The 22,954-nt window shown below is 38.1% G+C and overlaps 1 protein-coding gene across 16 annotated transcripts in view; it reads left to right on the plus strand.

Annotated features, from left to right (window-relative positions):
• The window catches only part of SYNE1 (spectrin repeat containing nuclear envelope protein 1), a 465,519-nt gene that overhangs the window by 57,852 nt on the left and 384,713 nt on the right, over positions 1-22,954 (plus strand). The window contains exon 1 of one of the 16 annotated variants that reach the window (XM_059176739.1): positions 14,412-14,552. The exons of the other annotated variants lie outside the window; for them this stretch is intronic. Coding sequence (XP_059032722.1) covers positions 14,513-14,552 — 40 coding nt within the window. The 5' untranslated portion in view covers positions 14,412-14,512. Of the gene's footprint in view, positions 1-14,411; positions 14,553-22,954 lie in introns of those variants that run through there. 16 annotated transcript variants of the gene reach the window in all.

Here is a 22,954-nt window from a genome sequence, read left to right on the forward strand (position 1 = left end):
ATTTAATAGAATCAATAAAAAATTTAATGTTTTAGTAGAAAAAATAGAAAAATAATAATACAGACATACACCCACACATCTATACACCCACACCCATGCAAACAGTGTGTCACACTATAATCTATGTAGGACAGGGAAATGCAGGAAGTAAAGAGGGTGTGTGGCTTGTCCCAAGAACTGTGTGTTTCTGATGTTTAGTTTCTGAGTGAGGCATATTAGATGCAGTAAGTCTTCTCATAAGTAGGTACGTTACAGTGTAATAAATAAGTAAATTATTTTAGGGGCGCCTGGGTGGCTCAGTGGGTTAAAGCCTCTGCCTTCAGCTCAGGTCATGATCCCAGGGTCTTGGGATTGAGTCCGGAGTCCGGCTCTCCGCTCAGCAGGGAGCCTGCTTCCTTTCCTCTCTCTCTGTCTGCCTCTCTGCCTACTTGTGATCTCTGTCAAATAAATAAATAAAATCTTTAAAAAAATAAGTAAATTATTTTATTTCCATATTGCTTGAAAAGCTAAAAAAAAAATAAAAAATAAAAAACCCAGTCAAGGCTACAATAATGAGATGTGAGACCAGTAACTGTAGCTCTTTACCCCAAATCTGATATGAAAAATTATCGTAATGATTAGAAACATTTCAAATATTTTATTTATTTATGTGACAGACAAAGATCATAAGTAGGTGGAGAAGTAGGCAGAGAGAGAGAGGAGGAATCAGGCTCCCTGCTGAGCAGAGAGCCCAGTGTGGGGCTCCATCCCAGGACCCTGGGATCATGACCTGAACTGAAGGCAGAGGCTTAGCCCACTGAGCCACCCAGACACCCCTAGAAACATTTCAGTGCTAGAAAATGTTTTTGATTTAAAATACCACAAATAGGTCAGTTTTATATTCAGTTTTTTTCTAGGCTCTTAGTGAATTTTCTTTACCAGCAGCAGGATACACAGCCTCTTGCAAAGTATGTGTCGGTATGTCCGTATTTCTGCCTGTTAATATGGGCTTTGGCTTAGCTGGGTAACTTCTAAAGACCCTACATTAATTGTAGCTCCTAATAAAATTCTTTCTATTACTGAGCCATTTATAACAGGGTTTATTCTTGTTAAAGAAAAGAAAAAAAAAAAAACACCACTTCATTAGCCCCAGTGATTATAAGTAGCTTGATTTAATTTAAAGAAAAGACAAGAAGAATATCCCTTTTTAATGTAAGAACAATTATTACTGTCTGTGTCTGAAAGCTGGCATGTCATGTATTCCTCCATTTCTTTTTTAAAATCCCTTCTTGCATAAAATGATCAGTGTATTAACACATTTTTTCTTTGGCTCCCAATCTGTTTTCCATAGATCTTTTGTTAATGTTCAGTCACTAAGTTAAATTGTATCTCCATTTCCTCTGCTTGCTTTGAGGATTATTTACTCTTCTTTAATCTAATAGGATTAGATATGGGAAAAACAGTGAAAAAGCTGGATTTTTCCACTGATTTTTGATAGCCAGATATGGAATAATGTAAAATGGTTTCTGTACTTCCTCTAGCGAATTTTAATAGGAAGGTTGAGAATCTGGCTATTTATTCTTATACCTGCTGTGACCCAAAGTCTCCTGCCAAGGTTTTGAAATCCTTCAGGTCTATGTGTCATTGTCTCACTTGGAAATACCTGTGTCTTTTGGGGTGAGTCACCATTTCGTAGTAATGCTTCTTTAGCTACCTCTGACAAATTTAGAATAATAATACTTAATATCTAGTACTGTGTACTTTAGAAGTTATTTTGTTGGAAAAAGGACTTAAAGAAGTGAAATACCAAGCTGCACATGATTAGTCATTCATCAAGAACCTGGAGTATAATGTACTCTGAAACACTGATTAAATGAAACAAAAGTAACACTGTATGGGAGAGTGTTGTAGAGTTGGCATAGCAGGACTCAAAACTCAAGACTAAACATGGGCTAGTATTTCTTCCCTATATGCCTCCTAATCAGTTATCCCCAGTCTGTTCTGGTGAGCTGTGGCACAGTAATATCTTGCTTGCTCTGGACCACTTGAGAATCTCCTTATGCAGAACAGCCTTTATTTTCGATATATCCTATAGCTACCGAATGTGAATATATCCCAGTAACTGCCCGAGGCAAACAGCTAATGCAGATTAGATTTAACATTAGTAAGCAAAGATGGCTTGCACATGTGAAAAAGGGAAAGAAAAGAAATAGCAGGAACAATGTAATAGCTGGCTGCGTGGCTACAAGAAAGGCATGCACAGGCCTGTCTGTGGATTAGTCAAACTCCACTTTGTTTTAGTGGGCAGATTATGCAACAGTTGTTTCCCAGAACATTGCTGATAACGCCGAGGAATTACAAGAGAAACTTTGTTTAAACTGAGCATTGTTAAAGAGATTATATGCACATCAGGTTGCTGGAATGGAAGATAAGAAAGTTTACCGTAGATTAAGTTCCGGGCATGTACTCCATGTTTTATATATACTTTGCCCATTTAGCTTCCCAGCAGACCTGTGAGGTAGTTGTTAGTTTCTCAACTTTAGATTAGAGGAAACTGATGCTCAGATAGGTTAAGGCACTCGGTCAGTTTGGGAGCTAGCTAGTAATTGGTAGCGAACTTCATTATTCTGACTCCAAAGATCACGTTTATTCTCATGATACCTCGCTCCAAAAACAGAAAGACATCTTAGATGATTACTGAGCTATATGTTGAAGTGTGGTATCACTGCTCCCTTGAATGTTAGGGTAATTAACATAATCACATTATCATGCAGATATTTCAAGGATCTGAACACTGGTTTTTAAGCCTTAGTTTGGACAAGAATTATATGAGGGGTGTGTCCAAGGAAGACCTCTAAGCCTTATCTGAGATCCTCATTCAGAAGATCTGGTGCAGAACCCAGGAATCTCTAGCAAGCACCACATTCTGATGCCAGTATCCATGAACAGCGTTTGACAGTAAAAATCTAAAAAGCTAAAATCTAAAAAAAGCATCAAGAAAAGCTTCTTTTAAAATTGTTCTGCTCAAAATAGTATGTCATTAGGAAAAACCTTAGCAAGTTGGTCTTCTTGAAATAGTGCTTCAGGAAGTTTATTACATTCCCAAATTGAAGACTACAATCTCGTACCATGGGACCAGAAATAACCTCATCATCTGGATATACTACCAGGTGTTTTTCAGAGATATAATTTATGCCTCAAATATAGGAACTCTTACATTTAAGGTTTTGATATGTTCAATTATATTTATTTTTCTCAGAAGAGCATGATTCCAAGGGTTATTCTCTTGAAGCACTTAAAAGAACCTAAAACTATAGAGAAATAGAACAAAACAAAACAAAACAGAACAAACAGAAACCAGCTCAAAGTGAACTGAACTTCAATGCCCTCCCCTATAAGGACTTGAACAGGTGGAACCCAGTGTAATGCCCAGAATGATGTCTTCTCAAGGAAATTGAAAGCATTTGTATTCCTGACAAAACCAGCAGTTGGGGGGCACCTGGGTGGCTCAGTGGGTTAAAACCTCTGCCTTCGGCTCAGGTTATGATCTCGGGGTCCTGGGATCAAGCCCAGCATTGGGCTCTCCGCTCAGCAGGAAGCCTGCTTCCTCCCTTCTCTCTCTCTCTGCCTACTTGTGATCTGTCTGTCAAATAAAAGCAAAAAACAAAAAACAGCAGTTGGCTTACACATTGGGGCAAGTCACTTTGATTACCTCAAACATTTTGAATAATTGTTTAGGAACATAGTTGAACATCAAACCTTCAGGTGATGTCCCGCTTTTACCACCTAAGAAACAACTTTGTGGCTGTTAAACAGCTTCAGTGTGGACTCCTCACCTGTCAAATTCATCCCATTCTCTGCCCTCAAAGCTTCTTTCATGCAGTTAATGAGAGGGGATTGGGACCAGTGACCAGACCCTTCAAGCTAAATCAACTAACCAAGACGGGAAGAGAGCTGCACAGCCGTGAGCGTGAGGGGAGGTAGAGGGCGTCGGAGTCTTTTGTCCAATTCAAGCCATTAGCAGTCCGAAGAGGAAGGACAGTTACAAAAATAGAGGAGATACCCATGCAGTATGAGGGGGGGGGTGCTTGGCTGTACAAAGGGGTAGGCACATATGGTAGACAGCTCTCCAAGAGTCCTCTGCAAGTATACACGTATACATACCTCCACGCAGTAGGTTTTGTCTCTCTTCATTCTTACCCCTGTTCTGAGGTTCAAGTTGTCATTACAGAACATTATCAGTGCCCATTTTCACAGCTTGGAATTAGGAGATTCTTGCTTGCCCGAGCCTTGGGCCTTGTCATTTGTTTTCGAGAAGCTGTCACTGGTCAAGAGATGACTCAGACCTTGGATGAATGTCACTAATTTTTTTTTTCTTTTTGATAAAGTTAAAATATATTCTACGGTTCCAGCAGTTGGAACAGAGCTTCGGTGATAGTCTGCCCTGTTTGAAAATGAACCCATTTGGGCTGCCTGGGTGGCTCAGTGGGCTAAGCCTCTGCCTTCAGCTCAGGTCATGATCTCAGGGCCCTGAGATCGAGTCCCGCATCGGGCTCTCTGCTAGGCAGGGAGCCTGCTTCCTCCTCTCTCTCTCTCTCTTTGCTTACTTCTCTGCCTACTTGTGATCTCTCTCTGTCAAATAAATAAAATCTTTAAAAAAAAAAAAAAAGAAAATGAACCCATTCTGTTTCTTTGTCATGGAAGTTTGCCTTCTCAGATAAATGTTAATTCTAGAACAGGTTGATGCTATTATCACAATTACTTTGATAATCAGTTTTTTAAAAAAATGATTGACCTGATTTTTGAACATATATATGAGAGTACCCAAGTAGTGGACTTTTATATGGGAGATCTTGAGCAAATTCATAAGGAAGTTATAATTTGTGAGAGTCCTAAGATTATATGTTTAGCATTTCCTGAGGATGAGTTTTCTAAAAGTTTCTTGAGCATTTGTTCCTATATTCAAAATTGGAGAATAACAATTTGGGGCCATTGAAGGGAGGGGACAGTTGTGAGAAATGGAATTCAATCTACTTTTTCAGCCTTTCTCTCCAGCTTTTCTCTGTGGAGACCTAAACCACCTCGAAGTGCCTCACCCTTAGAAAACTATGCCTTTCTCTTTCTTCACGTCTTAATTTTCAATGCCTGAGGCTATTCAGCAAGCAGTCTTCTAATTAGAGCAGTTGACAGTGAGGTGTGAATGACAAAAAGACCTGCACTTCCCAGCAGGTGTTGACATTCCTGAAATGTTTATCGGACCAAAAGCAAAGCCCTGCTTCAGAATTCACTCCTGGCTGAGATATTTTTTTATTCTGGGGTACTTTCCCCGCCTACCCTAGTAAGCCAAATGGCCAAGACAACACCTCAACACACATGAAAACACCAGTGAACAAAATTCATGGGATCCATTTTATATTATAGTTTTTTGGCATTACATGACTTAATTTTCTTTACTTCTGTTCTCTCGCCTTCGAGGTGACTCCTCATCCCCTAGCAGCAAGTGAGTCACCCTTAGAGAAAGACTTTTCTGTAGCTGATCTTTCCAATTACAGAAAAAAAAGAGCTTTGGGCTGTCTGACAGCAATAAGCATTGTTTCTGGCTTTCTGTGGCTAACTGGTTTTATGACACTGGGCACATCACAGATTCGAACTACAGGTTTTTCTAACCTGTACACAGTACTCTAATTCTAGAGTTCTGCTATCCTGCGAGTTCCCTTATTCTGTTTGTTTTGAAGCCCTTCCAATCTGAATAATTTCTCCATAAGGCCTGTGAAATGTGCAGTTTTACAAAAGTTTTACAAAAGCAAGCCATCTGAGATTCTAGCTCAAGTGAATTGTTCTAACAGCTAACTTGATTTCGTGCATTTTGAATGTGTGTAATTAATGGACACAGCCTTTAACAGGGGGCTGAGAAGAACTGAACATTAACAGAATTGGCAAAATACGAAAATACTTTGTAGAAACCTCAGTTTATGCAGATTGTAGTAAAAATTACCTTGGTATGGCTGTAAAATGCTAAGTATTATGTAATGGCAAAAGAAATATCACCCGGGGCATTAAAGAATGTCATTAAAGATGTAGACATTTTATTTTTAAAAATATCGATTTCTGCTCACTTTCTAAAAGGCTTAAGGCAAAAAGCCAGTCCAAGATTGTGGCTTTGAAGCTGCCCTCTTCATCCCTGCCTTATTCAGGAAGTGACAGAAAAGAAAATGGCCATTGCACCTAGAAACATGGTAATCTCTTCTCAAGGGCATCGTGAAATTTTGTGATGATGCACAAACTAGCATTACATTTTTCCAAAACCCATTAAAAATAACAATTTAGTTGCTCATAACAAGTGAGCAAGAAGCAATTTAAAAGTTGAGCCCCATGTTACTCTAAATATTGGGGAAAATAAAATGCTGATAATTGTTTCTAGCAAAGAAAATGCCCCTTCTGTCATAGTAATTGGTCCAATAAAAAGATAGCTATAATTAGACAGTTTTGTTTCCATGACCAGTTGCTCTTCTTCCCTTCTTGTGGGCATTTTACAGTCACAGATTTGCAAACAAGTTAAATTGCACCATTTTTCATAAAAGGGTAACATGCCTGCTCCCACCTCCACTCCCCATTTTGGTTAGGGTAAAAAAGTGTGTGTGTGTGTGTGTGTGTGTGTGTGTGTGTGTGTGTGTGTATGCATATATATTTTTAATTTATATTTTTATATATGTGTGTGTGTGTGTGTATGTTAAATATATATTCTCCCCTTCATCCTGCAGCTGTTACGAAATGCATCCAAAGGACAGTACTTATGTAGTTCTAACCAGTGTGTACACAAACACATATATGCTCCATTTTTTTAAGGAATCTTTTGGGTCTTTTTTGTTTCTTAACATTGTTTTTCTTTCTTCTCCTGATTTTCTTTTTTCTGAATACTCAGATTCAACAGAAGTGCCAGTTCTCACTTAGAACTCATTGCCAAAGCTTGTTGTTTAAAAGAGCAAGTCTAGTCATGGGTACTTTGTTTCCTGTTCTTAAGCATTCTCAAGACAAAAACAAAACAAACCTCAAAACAGCATTGCCATTACATTGGGTTAAGAGGGATTTCAGAAGTTAACACATTGTAAGATAAAGTTTACTGGTTACGTTTATTGAAACTAGGTCACTGAAATAAATTGTTGTTTGAAAAAATATCTGTGTATTCTTACCTCTGTCAAAAAGACCAGTTAACCATCAGATTGAAGAGGCAGTTTCATTTCTGACTCCAGTCCCTTCCCTTCTAGTTTTTCAACCAATGGGATGAATCACCCCATGTCTGTCCTTTCTTGAGACTGGGCAGAGGGGTGTCACTCAAACCCCTCCAGACGGGGGAGTGTCTTGGCAGATGCTCACCTACTGACAGTCTCCATACTGCTCTAGGTAGGAGTTTGGTTTTCCCTTGTCAGTGACGTAGGCAACAAAGATGAGATTTCTTGCCGTGGTCCGAGGGTGTGAACCTTCCTAGATAGCACTTTATGAATTTGTAGGAGGAAAGGAATCCAATCATGTCAATTACCTCTGCTCGTGGGAGGAGTTATGAGAGGGTGAGTCTGACTTCATGGTGGGAACAGATGGAGGACCACCCCTCCTGTATTTGTTAAGGGTAAAGGATAGGAGGAACCCTGCATCATTCCTTGTACTGTGAGGAGACTAAAGATTCAAGATAGTCTCAGTGAGTCATGTCCCTAATGATGACAAGGCTGGGACTCACCAAAAGGTTAAAGTTGACTGCTTTGTTCTTCAATAACCTCCGTTCTTCCTGAGCCTCAGTGAATTCCCCATCTACCTGACCCCAAAGGCCCAGGGAGCTCCCTGGTTACTCTGTTCACATGAGAAAAACTGCAAATTATACAGAGATGGAAGGGCATATATTTGGAATGTGATAGAGCAAATGTTTTACGGACAGATATTCAAAAGATTTTAGAAAGCATGACAAAAGATACTGTAATGTTTTAGACGATCAAATATCTACATGATAGAGGATAAGTATTAGTACTTTTTAAGTTTTGTATTATCTTAGTCTTGAGCAAGAATGTTTAAAAATAGAAAATATAAGATTGTGTTTTTCATTTATTTTGCTGTGACTTCATGATGATTTAGTTATTATTAACAGCTAAATAATTGAAGAATTCAGTGGAGTTGTCAGACAGGGTCTAGACAACACTGAAATAATTACCAGACTTGCAGTTTTTGTTTTGAAATTATGTCAGTATTAAACTGTAAATCAGAGAAGTAAGTATTAATAGACTGAAACCACTGAGATCACATCTTCTTGGCAGGCTAAGATCATACTTGGATCACTTATGAATTAATAAAGGGTTATTTATTATATCAAAGTATGGGCTCAAGCCGTGTTTCTACAGCCACTTTATTAGCATAGAAAATCAAACAAACACTTTTTTACCATCAAAGAGAGAAGTTTTAAATTCCCAAATTGTTTGAGACAACATAAGAATTCACACTTCAGGGTTATCTCTCTGAATTACTTTTATATGACTCTCGTCAGAGTACTTGAAATTATTTCGGATACAATCTATATTATTCCTTCGTCTTTCTCTCTCCTGTTCATCTTATCATTCATGAGCTGTTTACTTACCTAGGATCCTATTACAGATATGCAACTTGATTTATCATTTTAATGTATAATTGTTGACTATTTAAAAACAACTTTTAATGTGGTCTTTTCCCTTTTTAAATAGAAAATTTTTTGGTTTTTTATTTGTATTTAACGACAGGACTAAACTATATACTACGTACTATTTTGTATGCTTTCTAGATATTAGCTCAAGCTGTCTTCCTAACACCCTTGTGCGGGGTATGTGATTATTATCACCATTTTACAGATGAGGCAACTGAAAGACAGAGTCTGAATAATTTGCCCAAGAGTTGAAACTGGAACTTAAACCAGGCATTTTGGACGCATGCTGTTTTACCACAGCGTTTTATACAGTTTATCATCCGCACAGTGATCCCCATACTTGATTGTGCCTGAGAATCACCTGTCTTGTTGAAACAGATTACGGGTCTGATTCTGTAGGTGTGGGTTAGGCCTGGGGAGTTGACATTTCTGCTATGTTCCTGGTGATGCTGATCCAGACATTCTGAGAACCACCCATCTCCCATAATATTGAGGCTATGGGAAACACATAGCTAACCTACCCATGTTGTTTAATCTTCATTATAATAATTGAAAATAAGATCTTTTTGTGGCTCAGAATGTCTTTTTTTTTTTTAGTAAATGTATAATGTATTTTTATCCTCAGGGGTACAGGTCTGTGAATTGCCAGGTGTACCCATTTCGCAGCACTCCTCATAGCACACACCCTCCCTAATGTCCATATCCCCACCCCCCCTCTCCCGTACCCCCTCCCCCAGCAACCCTCAGTCTGATTTTTGAGACTGAGTCCTTTATGGTTTGTCTCCCTCCCAATCCCACCTTCTTTCATTTTTTTCTTTTCCTACCCCCCCAATATTTTTTTTTTTTTTTAATTACCCCTGGATTGGGGCCCCTGGATAGCTCAGCTCTGGTCATGATCTCAGGAGACTGAGTCCTATGCCAGGTTCTATGCTAGGCATGGGGCCTGCTTAAGATTCTCTCTTTCCCTCTCTGCCTTTTCCCACCCTCTCTCTCTTTGAAAAGAAAAAATAATTCCCCCGGATTTTATGCTTATCTTATTGTTTTAATATCCATTTTTTATCGAAATAATTTCAAAACTTATCTCACATATTTTAAAAGCCCATTTTGTGAGTTGCTTGTTCATACCTTTGTTTAACAATGCAATATAGCTTGAGGTTTTTATCATTGATTTTATTTAAAATTTTAACTCTATTATATTTTTGGCAAATATTTTACCCATATACTTTGTCTTTAATTATGTTTAAAATTTGCTGTTAAAAATTTTGCACTTTTTATTTTTAAGCAATGAAATCTATGTAGCTTCTGTTACTTTTAGGCCATGATTATGCTTCCTCATTCCGTAAACATAGGTATTTACCTTATTTTCAAGTACTTGTTACAGTTACTTTAATTCCTTAAACTGTTTGGAATTTATTTCGGTGTGAAGTGAGTCTCTAAACTGACTTATCTATCTTGATTTGCCTTCTAATTTTGCCTAAGCCATTCACTAGATAATCTTTTTCATTTAAAAAAAATTATTTATTTATTTGAGAGAGAGAGCGTATGATCCCAACCGAGCACAAGTAGGGGACTGGGCAGTGGGAGAGGGAGAGAGGGGCAGAGAAGCAGACTCCCTGCTGAACATGGAGCCCCACACGGGTCTCAGTCCCGGGACCCTAACATCATGACCTGAGTCCAGACCGAGAGTCAGAGGTTTAAACTACTGAGCCACCCAGGTGCTCTTCTTTCTCATTTTTATTTTCATAGGCTGCGGTCTCTTTCTGAACTACGTTTTCCATTCCATTCTTGGCTTGTTTCTTACCTGTTATCACACTGCTTCAACTCACTTCACCTTTTCTTGTATTTGAATGTTTGGTAGAGTGGGGTACAAATATTTGCTGTATTTGAATATTTTGTTTTATTTGAATCTGCTCCCCTCGTTGTTACGTTTCTTTGATAGAACTAAGATTATCTTCATAAAGAACCAGACCTCTCTCTCATTTTTTTTTAAAGAAAGCATTTAAGAAATTTTTTTTGGACAACTTAATAAAGATCACTATTTTCTTGGATTTTTCAGAAAAATCTATAAATTCAAAGTTACTCTTAACAATAATTCTTTGGCACTGGGACAGCTGGAGAATTTCAGACTAAAGACATCATGATTAGAAGAAGAGTTTCCGAGAATGCTATAAGGACTCAATGTCTCCAAAAAATGGAGACAAATAATTTAATAGAGGCATCAGAATAATTATATATAGATTAGATTATATAAATATACATATATATACAAATATATATGTATATTTATATATATATTTATATATATGTATATTTATATAATCTAATCTATATATATATAATTATTCTGATGCCTAAGCTTACAGTACAATCCACTGATAAAGACCTTTCTAAAAAAAATTTAAAGAAATTAAAAATTAAAGAAAAACATGAGTTAAGGAGGTTAGGAAAACAAAAGAATATACAATTTTATATTATTGTGAGGAAGGAAAATGTTTCATTGTTGAGTGTTACCATGATTTGGTTAATGTTTAAAATAATATGTCAGCAACCAAAGGCTACTTTACAGGCCACAAGAAAACTGAGTTTGTGGGTTGCTTCTCCAGCCTTGAAATGACACCCTGAAGTGATGAGAGTCCCTCTTATCACTGCACTTGTTTGTGAAATTAATATTTGAGTCAGGCCAAGCTCTACGTGGCGTATCCTGTAAGGACACCTTGCTGAAAGTGAACCTGTGGTTTCTCTTCCTGCCTGATGTCCATTTGGCAGCCACACTCTCGATAATTCCACTGAGCCTTATCCTAGAGTACCATGAACTTGAGATTTACTGACAAAGTGCTATTTTAACCATGCTTTCAGTATAACTTGAACAGTGGTGGACTGGACTAAAATGGTCTCTGCGACATTTTACTGCTCTTGCTTCTTCCTGTGCTTCCTTTGCACATCCTTCCTATCATACTTCTTTGTTGTTGTTTGTTTTTTTTTTTAAGCCAGATTTTTTTTTTTCTTTTGGTATTATTGTCTCTTCCTGAAAAGAAACAAGATTGCCCTGGACAAAACTGAAAAGGGAAGGTCATGCTCTTTCCTTTCCATGCTCTAGCTTGAGAAGAGAGAACATATTATTGGTAAACAAGCCAACATCTGCTTGCCCAAGTCAGTCTTTCCTTGTTGGCTTTTCTCTCTGTTCTGAACACGATGAGGTGCTTCACCCTGGGCTCCCACATGCACCACAGGCTCAAATTTGGGGAGCAATAAAATCACAATGAGGCTATTATATTTGCTTCTTCACCTGACACAGACATAGTGCTGTGTTCTTGTAGCGAGAAAAGAAATACAGACATATGAAGGTAGTAAGTTCACAAAGAGGCTAGCTTTAGGACCTGGATCTTCTTTTTTTTAACCTTGTTCACTTTCACCGCCCCCCAGATCATCAGTATACCCAGTTCATATCTTGCACATAATTTGTGTGCAGTAAATCTTGCTTAAAGCCAGTTAAGAAATTTGGTCTTCCTGGAGGACTACAAACCCTCTTTAACTTGTCATCTCCACATTTCCTTGCCCTTAGTGATTAATAGCTGCTTAGCAAGGAGAAGTAAGGCTGAAAGGAGAAATTTGAGAAAATAAGACATCCTATTTGTCAATCCATGCTACATCATTTCTGTCTTCTTTTCCTCTGTGTTTCTTGAAAATAATGCCCTTTTTTAGAGGAGCCTTTTAAAATGTCCCTTTTTTCAGCAACAGAATTATCTGAATAAGTGGAAAATTTGAAGTGGTAAGTTTAGCAAACGTTGAGTCTTTTGGTCTTGAGTGAATACGAGTGAAAATTTCAAGAATAATAAGGGTGAAAACTCGGTGCTGAATATATTGGGATTAGGTGAGCAGGGATAGCCTCCCCACCCAGTAAATGATGAAACGAAAGTGCCAAACACAAAGAATATTGTTAAGTCCACACCTTTCATGGACTTTTCATTATAGCACTTGCCATATTGGAGGACAAGCCCTTATAGGAGGAGTGGTAAGCCCTGATCTCCAGGCTGGAGGATGACTTTATTCCTAGTAGTTAAATAACTTACTCACTAGCCCTAAACATATCAAGATAAATCAGACTTCATGGCTCAGATTTGTTCAGTAAACCTGTGTTGGAATGCCTTACCCTTCACACGAAGCACTGATTCTTAGTATTTGGAAGCAAGTAAAGATAAAAGACATAAAAAAAAAAAATCAAGTTTCTCCTGGCTTATAGAAATTTCTTAATTTTCCTGCCTTTGTTAAATATATTCTAGTAATAAAATCAAAGCAAGCAATGGTCAGTTCTTTTTGCTTAACATAAACTTTTATTATCATATTTAAATTAATGAGCGAAAACAAATGTAACAAAAACCAACCTTTATTGATGATAAATACTATGTGGAAAGCTTTGGACCAAACATTTGTGTAAGTTACCAAATTTAACCTTTACAGCAATTTTGTGGGGATTGTGTTATTTGCATCCGCCTTGTGCAAATGAGTCAACTGAGGCATAAAATGGCTGAGTCACCTCTTTAAGGTTTCACAGTAAATGCTAACGCTGGGGATCCCAAATTAGGTCTGTTGCCTTCCCGGAGCTAAACATTTACTTCTGAGGAAATTAATCATTCCATTTCTGCCTCTACTAAGTGGTAGTTTTGTGGTTGTTTTCTGTAAGTCATGGTAATAGCTAACATTTTTCATAAACATACTTTATAATCAAATTTGGTATCACAGTCAACATCCCTTACTCTAAATGGGACAGAGAAATGAAAACAGTTCCATTACTAATTTCATTATAGTGTCATTTTAACAGGCAAGAATATGGCTAAAACTGATTTTCCATTTTACCCTGAAATCCCAGGTCAAGAAATTATTGTATTCTAGCCTGGAGAGACACACAAATCTCAACCCACAAAAAATAAGCATTTTTACTTGGGGATCCAGTCTTAAGTTGTTTTAGGAAGCGTTAACAAGGAACTTTTAAAATAGTCTTTGGGGATTCTTGTGCCTATTTTTTTTTTCTTTTGTATAGCTTTTTCTTTAATATTTTATGTATTTATTTAAGTAATGTAAAAACTCTTTAATATTGTTTATACACATATACAAACTGAGTGTGTGTGTGTATGTGTGTGTGTGTGTGTGTCAGTGTGATTCACTTGGTAACTTGCTATAATTATAATGTATAACTCTAATGTGGTAATTATAATTTTTAACTTGATGTGTCACAATAGTAGATATTTGGATAAAATTCCAGCAAGTTCAAAGAACAAACTAGAAATAAGTAAGAGTAAGAGAAGATTAAGAAATTAAGTAAGAAAATAAAGAAATAAGATGATCTCTTATATAAAAATAAACATGAGAAATTAAAAGTTAATATAATATTTCCTATAAAGGATTCATTTCATTCTTTCTCCAGAATTCTAAAACCTTTACATATACATCTAAGGTTATAATTTGGGACTTTTAATAATTTGAGTGATTTCTTTTCAAGCAAAAAGACAAAAAACAAAAAAAACAAAAAACCTTATAAACTTTTAAGACTTTGAAATAATAAGCCTGAATTCCTAAGTATAGGCAGAAAAAGGTGTTATTTTTTCCCCTGAAATGCATCTGAAGCACTTTTTAAAAATCGATAGAAAAGCCGTCTTTGTAGAAATGCTGGCATTGGAGAGTGGTGCATTTGGTCAGTAAGCAGGGGGTAAGGCTAAAGAATGAGGGAATAATGTGCTATTATAGAGGCGTTGCTATAGGGATACTTTAGGGAGAACGCCGCTAGCTGAGTTGGAAGTTCCCTTGGTGAAAGCTGTGTTTGATGTTGATACTGATTGAATTAGGACAAGTTCCAAAAGTAACTATAATAAGTGGGATATGATAAAAACGAACTTCAAGACTCCTGGTGCGATAAAAGGTACTTTTGTTATTGTTGTTTTTGTGTGTGTGTGTGTGTGTATCTGTGTGCATGTGTGTGTGTGCACTTTTTTTTTAAATGTAATTGTGTGTGTTACTTTTTCTTTTAATATAATTCCAGTCTGAATCCCTGGCACAGAAACATTAAGATTGTATAAAATAGATTTTAAAGCAGCTCTAAGTTGAAAATTTTATCTTCTTATTTTATCTGAGTTGAACACTAATAGGCGTGAAATGAATAGTTCTGGTCTATGTTTGTGATTCTGGAAAACCTAAAACCCATATTTACAGTGTAAGTCTGAACAGTAAAAGTTTACCAGGAGTGCTAAGATAAAATAAGAGCCAACTTTCAGTGTAGGAATTTAGATGATTGATACTTGTATGTTCTAAAGAAGAGGTCTCTGAAACCTAAGACTTATCAATGCATCAGCGCCTACCATTTATAACAGAACATAATATCTCCTTAAGCTAAAAAACACAAATACTCTTGAAACCCAAATCTCCAGTCAAGAATTTTCACAGTCTGCTAACGGCTTAATTTTCTTTTTACTTCCAGTACTATTGTTTTAAAATTCTAATTTTTAAAGTACATTTACTTATTTCATATCTTCATCTGAATGTAATGAAATTATTTTATCTTATTTTCAGACTTTTATAAAACGTAAGGATGAAAAGAAAAATAAAATAAAATAGAATAAAATAAAATAAAATGTGAGGATCACTTACCTCTATGCTTACATTGAAGGTGGTACCCAAATGCATTCCAGTTTGCCTCTGGGGTCATGACAACTTTTTTTTTTTTTTTTTTTTTTTTTTTTTTTTTGTGATGAGACCTCCAAACATAATTGGTTGAGAAATTTTTCTGACTAAGAAGTAATCATAGATACAATAGCAAGTCTTATGCTAATGTTTGGCTGCATGGAATATCCTGATAACAAGTTTGTTCTTAACCTAGATTCCGGTGATTCCCAAAGTTTTATAGAAAAGGTACCATGTATTCTTATAGCTCATTGGTATTTGGGATCTGGTGTTTGTTATATATGAAAACACCAAAATCTTATGTTTATTTATATACATTTATCAAATTGTGTTTCCTTGATTTAAATCTTTACATAATTACAAGTGATGTTTAAGTAATTCTGATTTTTCTGAGTTTCCATGAAATATTTTAGTTGAAATAATGTACTTATCTACATTTACACCAATTTAAAATACCGGGAGGTGGGGGTAGAGAAAGGGAACAGAAAACCTCTTCTACTATCTCAAGGATATAACAGAAAAAAACCACATAACAACCATATAATATAATATTTTTAATTAATATAATTATTATAACATATATTGATGTAACATATTACATATTATATTATACATTATATATGATATAATCTATATAGTTTATATATTATATATTCTTTCTCTAAGGATATGATTAAAATAGTTATATTAATATTTAGAATAGCTTCTTTTTAAATTGGGAGAGTCTTTATTCTGCTTGTTACCACTTCCTAAGATTTCTCATCATATTTTCCCCTTACCTGCTTCCAACCTGGGCATATATGGAAGTCAAGTCTTCCTTTTTCCTCGATGTCTGAAAGTCAGTTGCCTTCAGGTAATCCAAGAAGTAACTGGTCTAAGAAAATTGAGTAAAACTGGGAAATGTTAAGTCTCACTCCAAAACATGCTAGTTAAAACATTTTCTTAGAACACTGGTTAAAGAGAACACATTTTGGGCCCAGGTCCTGCCTACAGGTCAGTGATGGGCCCTCCATTTCTTATTGGCATAGGCTCCTGGTCCTGCCTACAAGTCAGTGTTGGACCTTCTATTTCTTATTGGCATAGGCTCCTGGTCCTGCCTATAGGTCAGTGTTGGACACTCCATTGCTTATTTGCATAGGTGCCTGGCTGAGCTGGGAGGAGCTAGAAGAGCAGCATCACCTACGGGGGAAAGAAACTGACAGGATGGATGGTAATATGGAGGCCAGACAGAGGGCAGGACTAGCCAGTGGTTGCTGGAGATGTCTGGTTGGAGAAGTAGAAGGGTACTTCAGATAGGAAGGCCCAGAAGGCCCAAAGGCAGAACCAAGCTCGGTTGGCTGGATTGAGAAAGTACATGAATTAGTGAGAATGCATTCCAACTGGTAGGACTAAATCATCTGGATGATTTGGAGAACCTGTCTAATGACTTTCTCATCAGAGGTGTGACCCTGCCCCTTTCTTTGCAATATCCTCTTTGTGGCGGATGGTGCTTAAGCTGTGGGGTGCAGTGCAAGTCCTGTTCTTCAGTCCTGGGGCTCTCATTCCCCCAGCCACCCAGATTGTTGCCTGCTGGAGGCTCACCGCTAAACCCTCCCAGGATATGTCCTCAGGTCAAGGGATCTGCCTCATCCTACTTAGACCCTCCCCAGGTCGGCCCATATCCAGTGAGTGGTCAGTGCCTAGGTATAAAGCCCTGGCTCCTTGCCTCAATTTAGGACATCTCTGAAGAGATCCCAGCTTCAGAGACATAACTGCATCTCAGTTCAACATCTCTGTCTGTCCAATGCTGCTTCCCTCACACCCTTAAAAATATTGTTTCTGAGAGCACATGCCCGAACAACCTCCTGCTAACAAAATTTCTTCACTTTATCTTAGCCAAAAGGCCGAGAAGCGATGTTAACAAAATTTCTTCTAAAGTTGGTTTCCCCGTTGGCCTGACCTGTGACACCTGATAATACCAAGGCAGATACAAATATAAAGATGAAGAATAACGAGGTGGGAAAGGTTGGAGAACTGAAGACAACAGGTCAAGGTATCACTGGGGAGAAGCAGCCCTTATAGCTTGTAACTCAGGAAGATGGTACATGACCTAGTGTGGAGGTGCTCTATCTGTTGTCTAGATTCTAGTGAATTAGTTGCTAATATGGTGCAGGGGGACAAGGATTCAGACTAACTTGTTTGGCTTAGACACTCATTTGCTGAGACAATTTATTTATGAAACTTGGTTGTTTTATCTTGAGTTGGATAGAGTATCACTGTTGGGTATCTCTAGGGTTTGGTAACAATCAGGTGGTATAAATAAAACTATTCTAGAAACCCCAATGGGCAATTGGAGGTACAAGTAGAGTGACGTGATTGAAGCTACAGGCTTTGGAAAGACACAGAGCTGTGCTATGCCACTGAGTGTCTTTGTCACTGGAAGCAAGTTGATGAACCTTGTTAGCCCATTTTTTGCAGGTAAGATCCAGGTGAGGGGATATTTTCTCTCAGGGTTGTTGTCAAGTTTAAATTAGATTATATATATAATAAACATATATACCATTATGCCTGCCACGTGATACTTTCTAAATAGATGATAGCTGTTGTTACTATTATTTTAAGAGCTTAAGATACTATATTACTCATAAGTACATGCACATACATTACATATAAGCTTGACCACTTGAGGAAGTTCCTTTGTGACACTCACCACCTGTTTTCTCATGTGGAAGCCTCTGCAGTTGGCACAGTGGTCATAGCTTCTGTGATCCAGCGGATTGTCGTTTATGACCAAGGTCACTGCTGTCACTCCACTCCTGAAGCAACCAAAAACTGAATACCATCTGGGGCTCTGTTTGTGACTGCACACGGAATTCAGGTTTTCCAAGTGGCTAACTGACCATTATGAGCCAGGGTTGACTATGTTTGAGACTGGGATTTCTGGCATCTACTCCTCAAACTTTGTGATCTGATATTTTTTTCACTTTTACTGTTTTCAGCTTTTATTATTTTTTTAAAAGATTTTGCTTATTTATTTGACAGAGAGAGGGATTACAAGTAGGCAGAGAGGCAGGGAAAGGTGGGGGGGAGCAGGCCCCCACTGAGCAGAGAGCCCAATGTGGGGCTCGATCCCAGGACCCTGAGATCATGACCTGAGCCAAAAGTAGAGGCTTAACCCACTGAGTCACCCAGGCACCCCTCAGCTTTTATTATTTTGCCTTCTTTTCAAATTCAGGAATTTCACTGTTAGAACTGTAGCTCTCTTTCCTTCTGAAGAGGGCATACAGTATAAAACAGAAGTGAAATTGTGTCAAATTATCGTATTTTGTGTTCAGATATTGATAAAAGTAATGAAGAGGGAGAAAAAAATTTAGATCACAGGTCGAGACTAAGAAATAATATTAGCAGTAATTTAAAATACAGAATCCCCAAAGGTGAGATTGTAATCCTAAACCTGCTTAAGACAAAGGGTAGTAATTTAATGAGAAAAACAAAACACCGTAACTGAACTCTGAAGGTCCTAGCTAGAAAAAGTCAGATTTATTTGAAAGAACTATATGCTTGTTGGCTTTGTTTGTTTGTTTGTTTGTTTGTTTTTATTTGTCAGAGAGAAAGAGCAAATAGGCAAGAGGAGCAGCAGGCAGAGGGAGAAGCAGGCTCCCTGTTATAGGCAGGAGCCCTGTGCCGGACTGTGATCCCAGGACTGGAACTCAATTCCAGGACCATGGGATCATGACCTGAGCCAAAGACAGATGGTTTGCCGACTGAGCCACCCAGTCACCCCTGAAAGAGCTATTTCTTTAAAAGTTGCATCTAAATATGGAACATAAAATACGTGAACACTGTGATCAACTACTCTCTGCTCTCCCTCCCTACCCAAAATAAAACACTGTATTTTGATTGATTGAAATTCTAGTGTTGAAGTAGAATTTAATGTTTCAATAAAATGGTTGTATGAAGATGGTATTTTATGACATTTTCTAATACGTACTTTCCTTCCACTACACTCGTATTGCTAAGCACTCACAACAGGAAAAGATTTCAACATTGTGGTCCCTTCCTTGCAACATCAGGAGATGTGCCACTTTTTACCATTACAGAGCTATGTGTGGCTAAGTTCATCCAGCTCCAGCTTGAAACTTTTTTAAAGGCTTCTGTGCTAATTGGAAGTAATCCTTCAAGGAGATCAGCTCTTCTCACTTTTTTATATATCGAGTGATTTTATTAAAAAAAAATCAGTTGCAAAAGCAGCGTTTTCCACATAGCTCCTATGCAAGCAAACAGTAGGTGTTCGCTTTCACTTTTTCTACTGATCAAGATGCCTTTAATTTCATAGCTGCGGTCTCTTTTTCTTTATTCCACTCACATATGCCAAGTTATTGTCCTTTGTTCTGCATGCACAGAACCTGGGCTGTGGTGCTTCTTAATGAGTCCTGTTCTCCTTTCTGGAGTGTAAGAAACCACACCAGCCTCTCAGAGTATTCCCATATCCAGCCAGAGTATGGTATCCTCTACAATAGGGACACAATGGTATTCATTAAATAAGTGATTCAAATAGCAAGTAAATTTGGTGGTAATTAGGTTAGACTAAGACTCAGTTTCGTAGTGAGATGTTACTCAATTTTGCAAGAGTAACTTTAATGAAACAGGGCTTTTTAAATCTGGTCATTGGTTTCACTTAAAGAAATGCAATTCCAGTTCTAAAAATCTTGAAAGCAATATGTCATTACTGACATTTGCTTACAAAAAATTGAAGGAATGATCAGAGCACTCAACAGAGGCAGAACTCCCTTAAAATTCTCTTTACTCCATCTTTTTCCTCAAGCCAACTCCTCTGAGAGCTCTTGATCCTCTCCTCTCCTCTTCCCCTCTGTCCTCCTCAGTTAATCTCTGCTTAAACATATGGAGAATAGCTTTGGGTGCCCTTGTTCCTTAACACACTTTTCTCCTTGACTCATCTGATCAGAACATCAAAGGTCCAGGAAATGGACCCAACCAAGCCAGCCGAGAAACCTATTGCAGAAGGCAGGGTGATGGGGAAGGAAAAGAAGGATTACTTGTGCGTCTATCGTACAAGTAAATGCATTTGTTGTAGTTAGCTATCGCTGTGTAACAAACCACTCCAAACTTAAAATAACCAGAATTCATCATTTTTCATAATCTGTGGGTTAGTTCACTAGTTCCCAGTTAAATATGGATGGTTTCCTAAGGACAGATATATAAGACAATGTGCCAGGCAGTGATTTAGTCTCTAGGGATAGAATGATGGAGAAAGTGCTTTCTTGCCATGAGGCATTTGTGATCATGTATGTATGGGCCTGTGGGAGAGAAGAGGTAAGAGATGCATCAACCCTGAATCCTTAGGTCTCAGTTTTCTGGCTTCTTCTGGGATGAGTTTATCTGCGGGCTTGGCTGAACTACGTCCTCAATAACCTCACCCATGTATCTGGCAGTTGGCTCTGGCTATATGATAAGGCATCTCAGCTCTTCTCCACATGGACTCTTGTCCTCCCATATAGATTGCTTTCCCTACATGATAGTTTTAAGACAGAAATCCAAAACAGCCAAAATAGAAAGTACAAAACTTCTTAGGGCCTAGAATCAGATGCCATAAAGTCATTTCTGCTGTGTTGTTGATCAAAGCAAGGATAATACAAGGAGGGGGGAATCAGTTCTACCCTTTGATGAGAGAAAGAACAAAGTCACATTTCAAAAGAGGATGGGACCAGAGAATTTTGTGGCCATAATTTAAAATCTGTCCTCTGGTCACTATTACTTCTGTTCTTTCTACATCCAAAGACATTTACATCCTCTCAAGACACTGGAAATATCACCAATGATGTCGACAAGCTCCAAATCCAGTGTCGTGTGATCTGCCTTTGGTCCACATATAAATGAGCCTCCTCAGGTATAATTCTTCCCAATATGCAGGCCTATAAACTAAAAAGAGAAGTGGGTGCCTCCTCTTTATCCAATATGCAATGATGAGATGGGCCAGCACCATTGCACTAGATGCCTCTGTTCAAAGGATAGAAAAGAGATAATAGTCATGGTCTGAAATAATTCTGAAATCCAGCTAGGCACATGTGGCTAGTCCCTTTAATCCGGGGGCCAGAGGTATTCTTGTCTTTTTGATAAGAAGTGGCTTGTGTTATGGCTGATCGTTTTCTCAGCCGTCTTCCTAATCATATAAAGTTGTCGTTCCAAAGTCTTGTCTTCATTTTGAACTGTCCTCTCCCCTTAGTGCAAAGTGGTGGTGTTTTACTTAAAAGGTTTGTTGATGTGGGGTGCCTGGGTCACTCAGTTGGTTGAACATTTGACTCTTGATTTCGGCTCAGGTCATGATCTCAGGGTTGTGAGATGGAGCTTGCCTTGTGCACTGTGCTTAGCCTGGAGCCTGCTAAGGCTCCTCCCACCTCCTCCCTCCTCTTACACTCACTTTCTCTCTGTCTCTCAAATATGTGAAGTCTAACAGATTTGTTGACTTTCTAAAAACTAGCTTAAAGCTCATTCTGTGCCACTCAAATCCAAAATTCATTTTTTTAAAAAAAGATTTGTTTATGTATTTATTTGAGAGAGTGCGTGTGTGTGCAATCAGGAGAGGGCTGGACAGAAGGAGAGGGAGAGAATCTCCAGCAGACTCCCCACTGAGTGCAGAACCCAACACTGGGCTCAGTCTCATGACCCTGATATCATGACCTGAGCTGAAATCAAGAGTCCAGCGCTTAACTGACCGAGCCACCCAAGAGCCCCTCAAACCCAAAATTTAAAAAAATTCTGGACCACAGGTGAGGGTGCTGTGGGCAGTGTCCTTATGATTCTCAGAAGCTGGCTTATCTAGTTGAGAAGGTCAAGTCCATGCTAACTTTAATCTTTCTGAGTTCTTAAAAATGGGTCTTACATTAAAACCTGATTGATAAGAATGTGAATTGATTTAACCTCGGAGAAAGGTAATTTAGTAAAGTTGGTCAAAATTTAAAATGTACATATTTTTTAACTCAACAATTAAAGTTCTAGCGATTTATCCTGAAAAAAAAAAAGGGGGGGGGGTGTCTTACAGTCGCACTCTTGATTTATTGTTACGCGGAAGCTACTTTTTACTTTGCAAATATTTTTCCAGGAAAGACTGGGGATGGCAATTTTGTAATCCAACACAAATGAGAAAATGCCTTCTTTGGTTCATTTTTGTCTTCTAGTACCTCATAAGAAGGCAGTTGATGCTTTCAGCCTTCTGCAGGAAAGGCAGTTGATGCTCTTAGCCCTCTCTCTAGCCAAATGCACAAGGTCAAGTTACTGCAGACGCCAGGATCTATAATACATAAAATATATGTGACTCTCCTGATCTCCGAGAGCAGTGTGCCACCGTCCTTTTAGTCTCTACCAACAGTCTGTGTCCTTCTAGCCTCCTTCCTACCTGTTCCCAAAGCAATACCCCATGTTGTAGATTTTTGCTAATGCACCACTATATTCCCCATAGAAGTTTCTGTTTCCCTTAGTTTTTGCTAAACCACCACCAAAACTTAGTGGCTTAAAGCAGTAACACATTATGGTTTTTCATGTTCTGTGGGTGGGCTGGGTGTTTCCTCTGTTGGCTGTGCCTGAGCTCATTTACATGGATGCATTTAGCTAGAGGATCAGCAGGACTCTTAGGTCCACTGACTTGGA

Source organism: Mustela lutreola, chromosome 6 (genome assembly GCF_030435805.1).
Source record: "Mustela lutreola isolate mMusLut2 chromosome 6, mMusLut2.pri, whole genome shotgun sequence".
NCBI classification, from domain to species: domain Eukaryota; kingdom Metazoa; phylum Chordata; class Mammalia; order Carnivora; family Mustelidae; genus Mustela; species Mustela lutreola.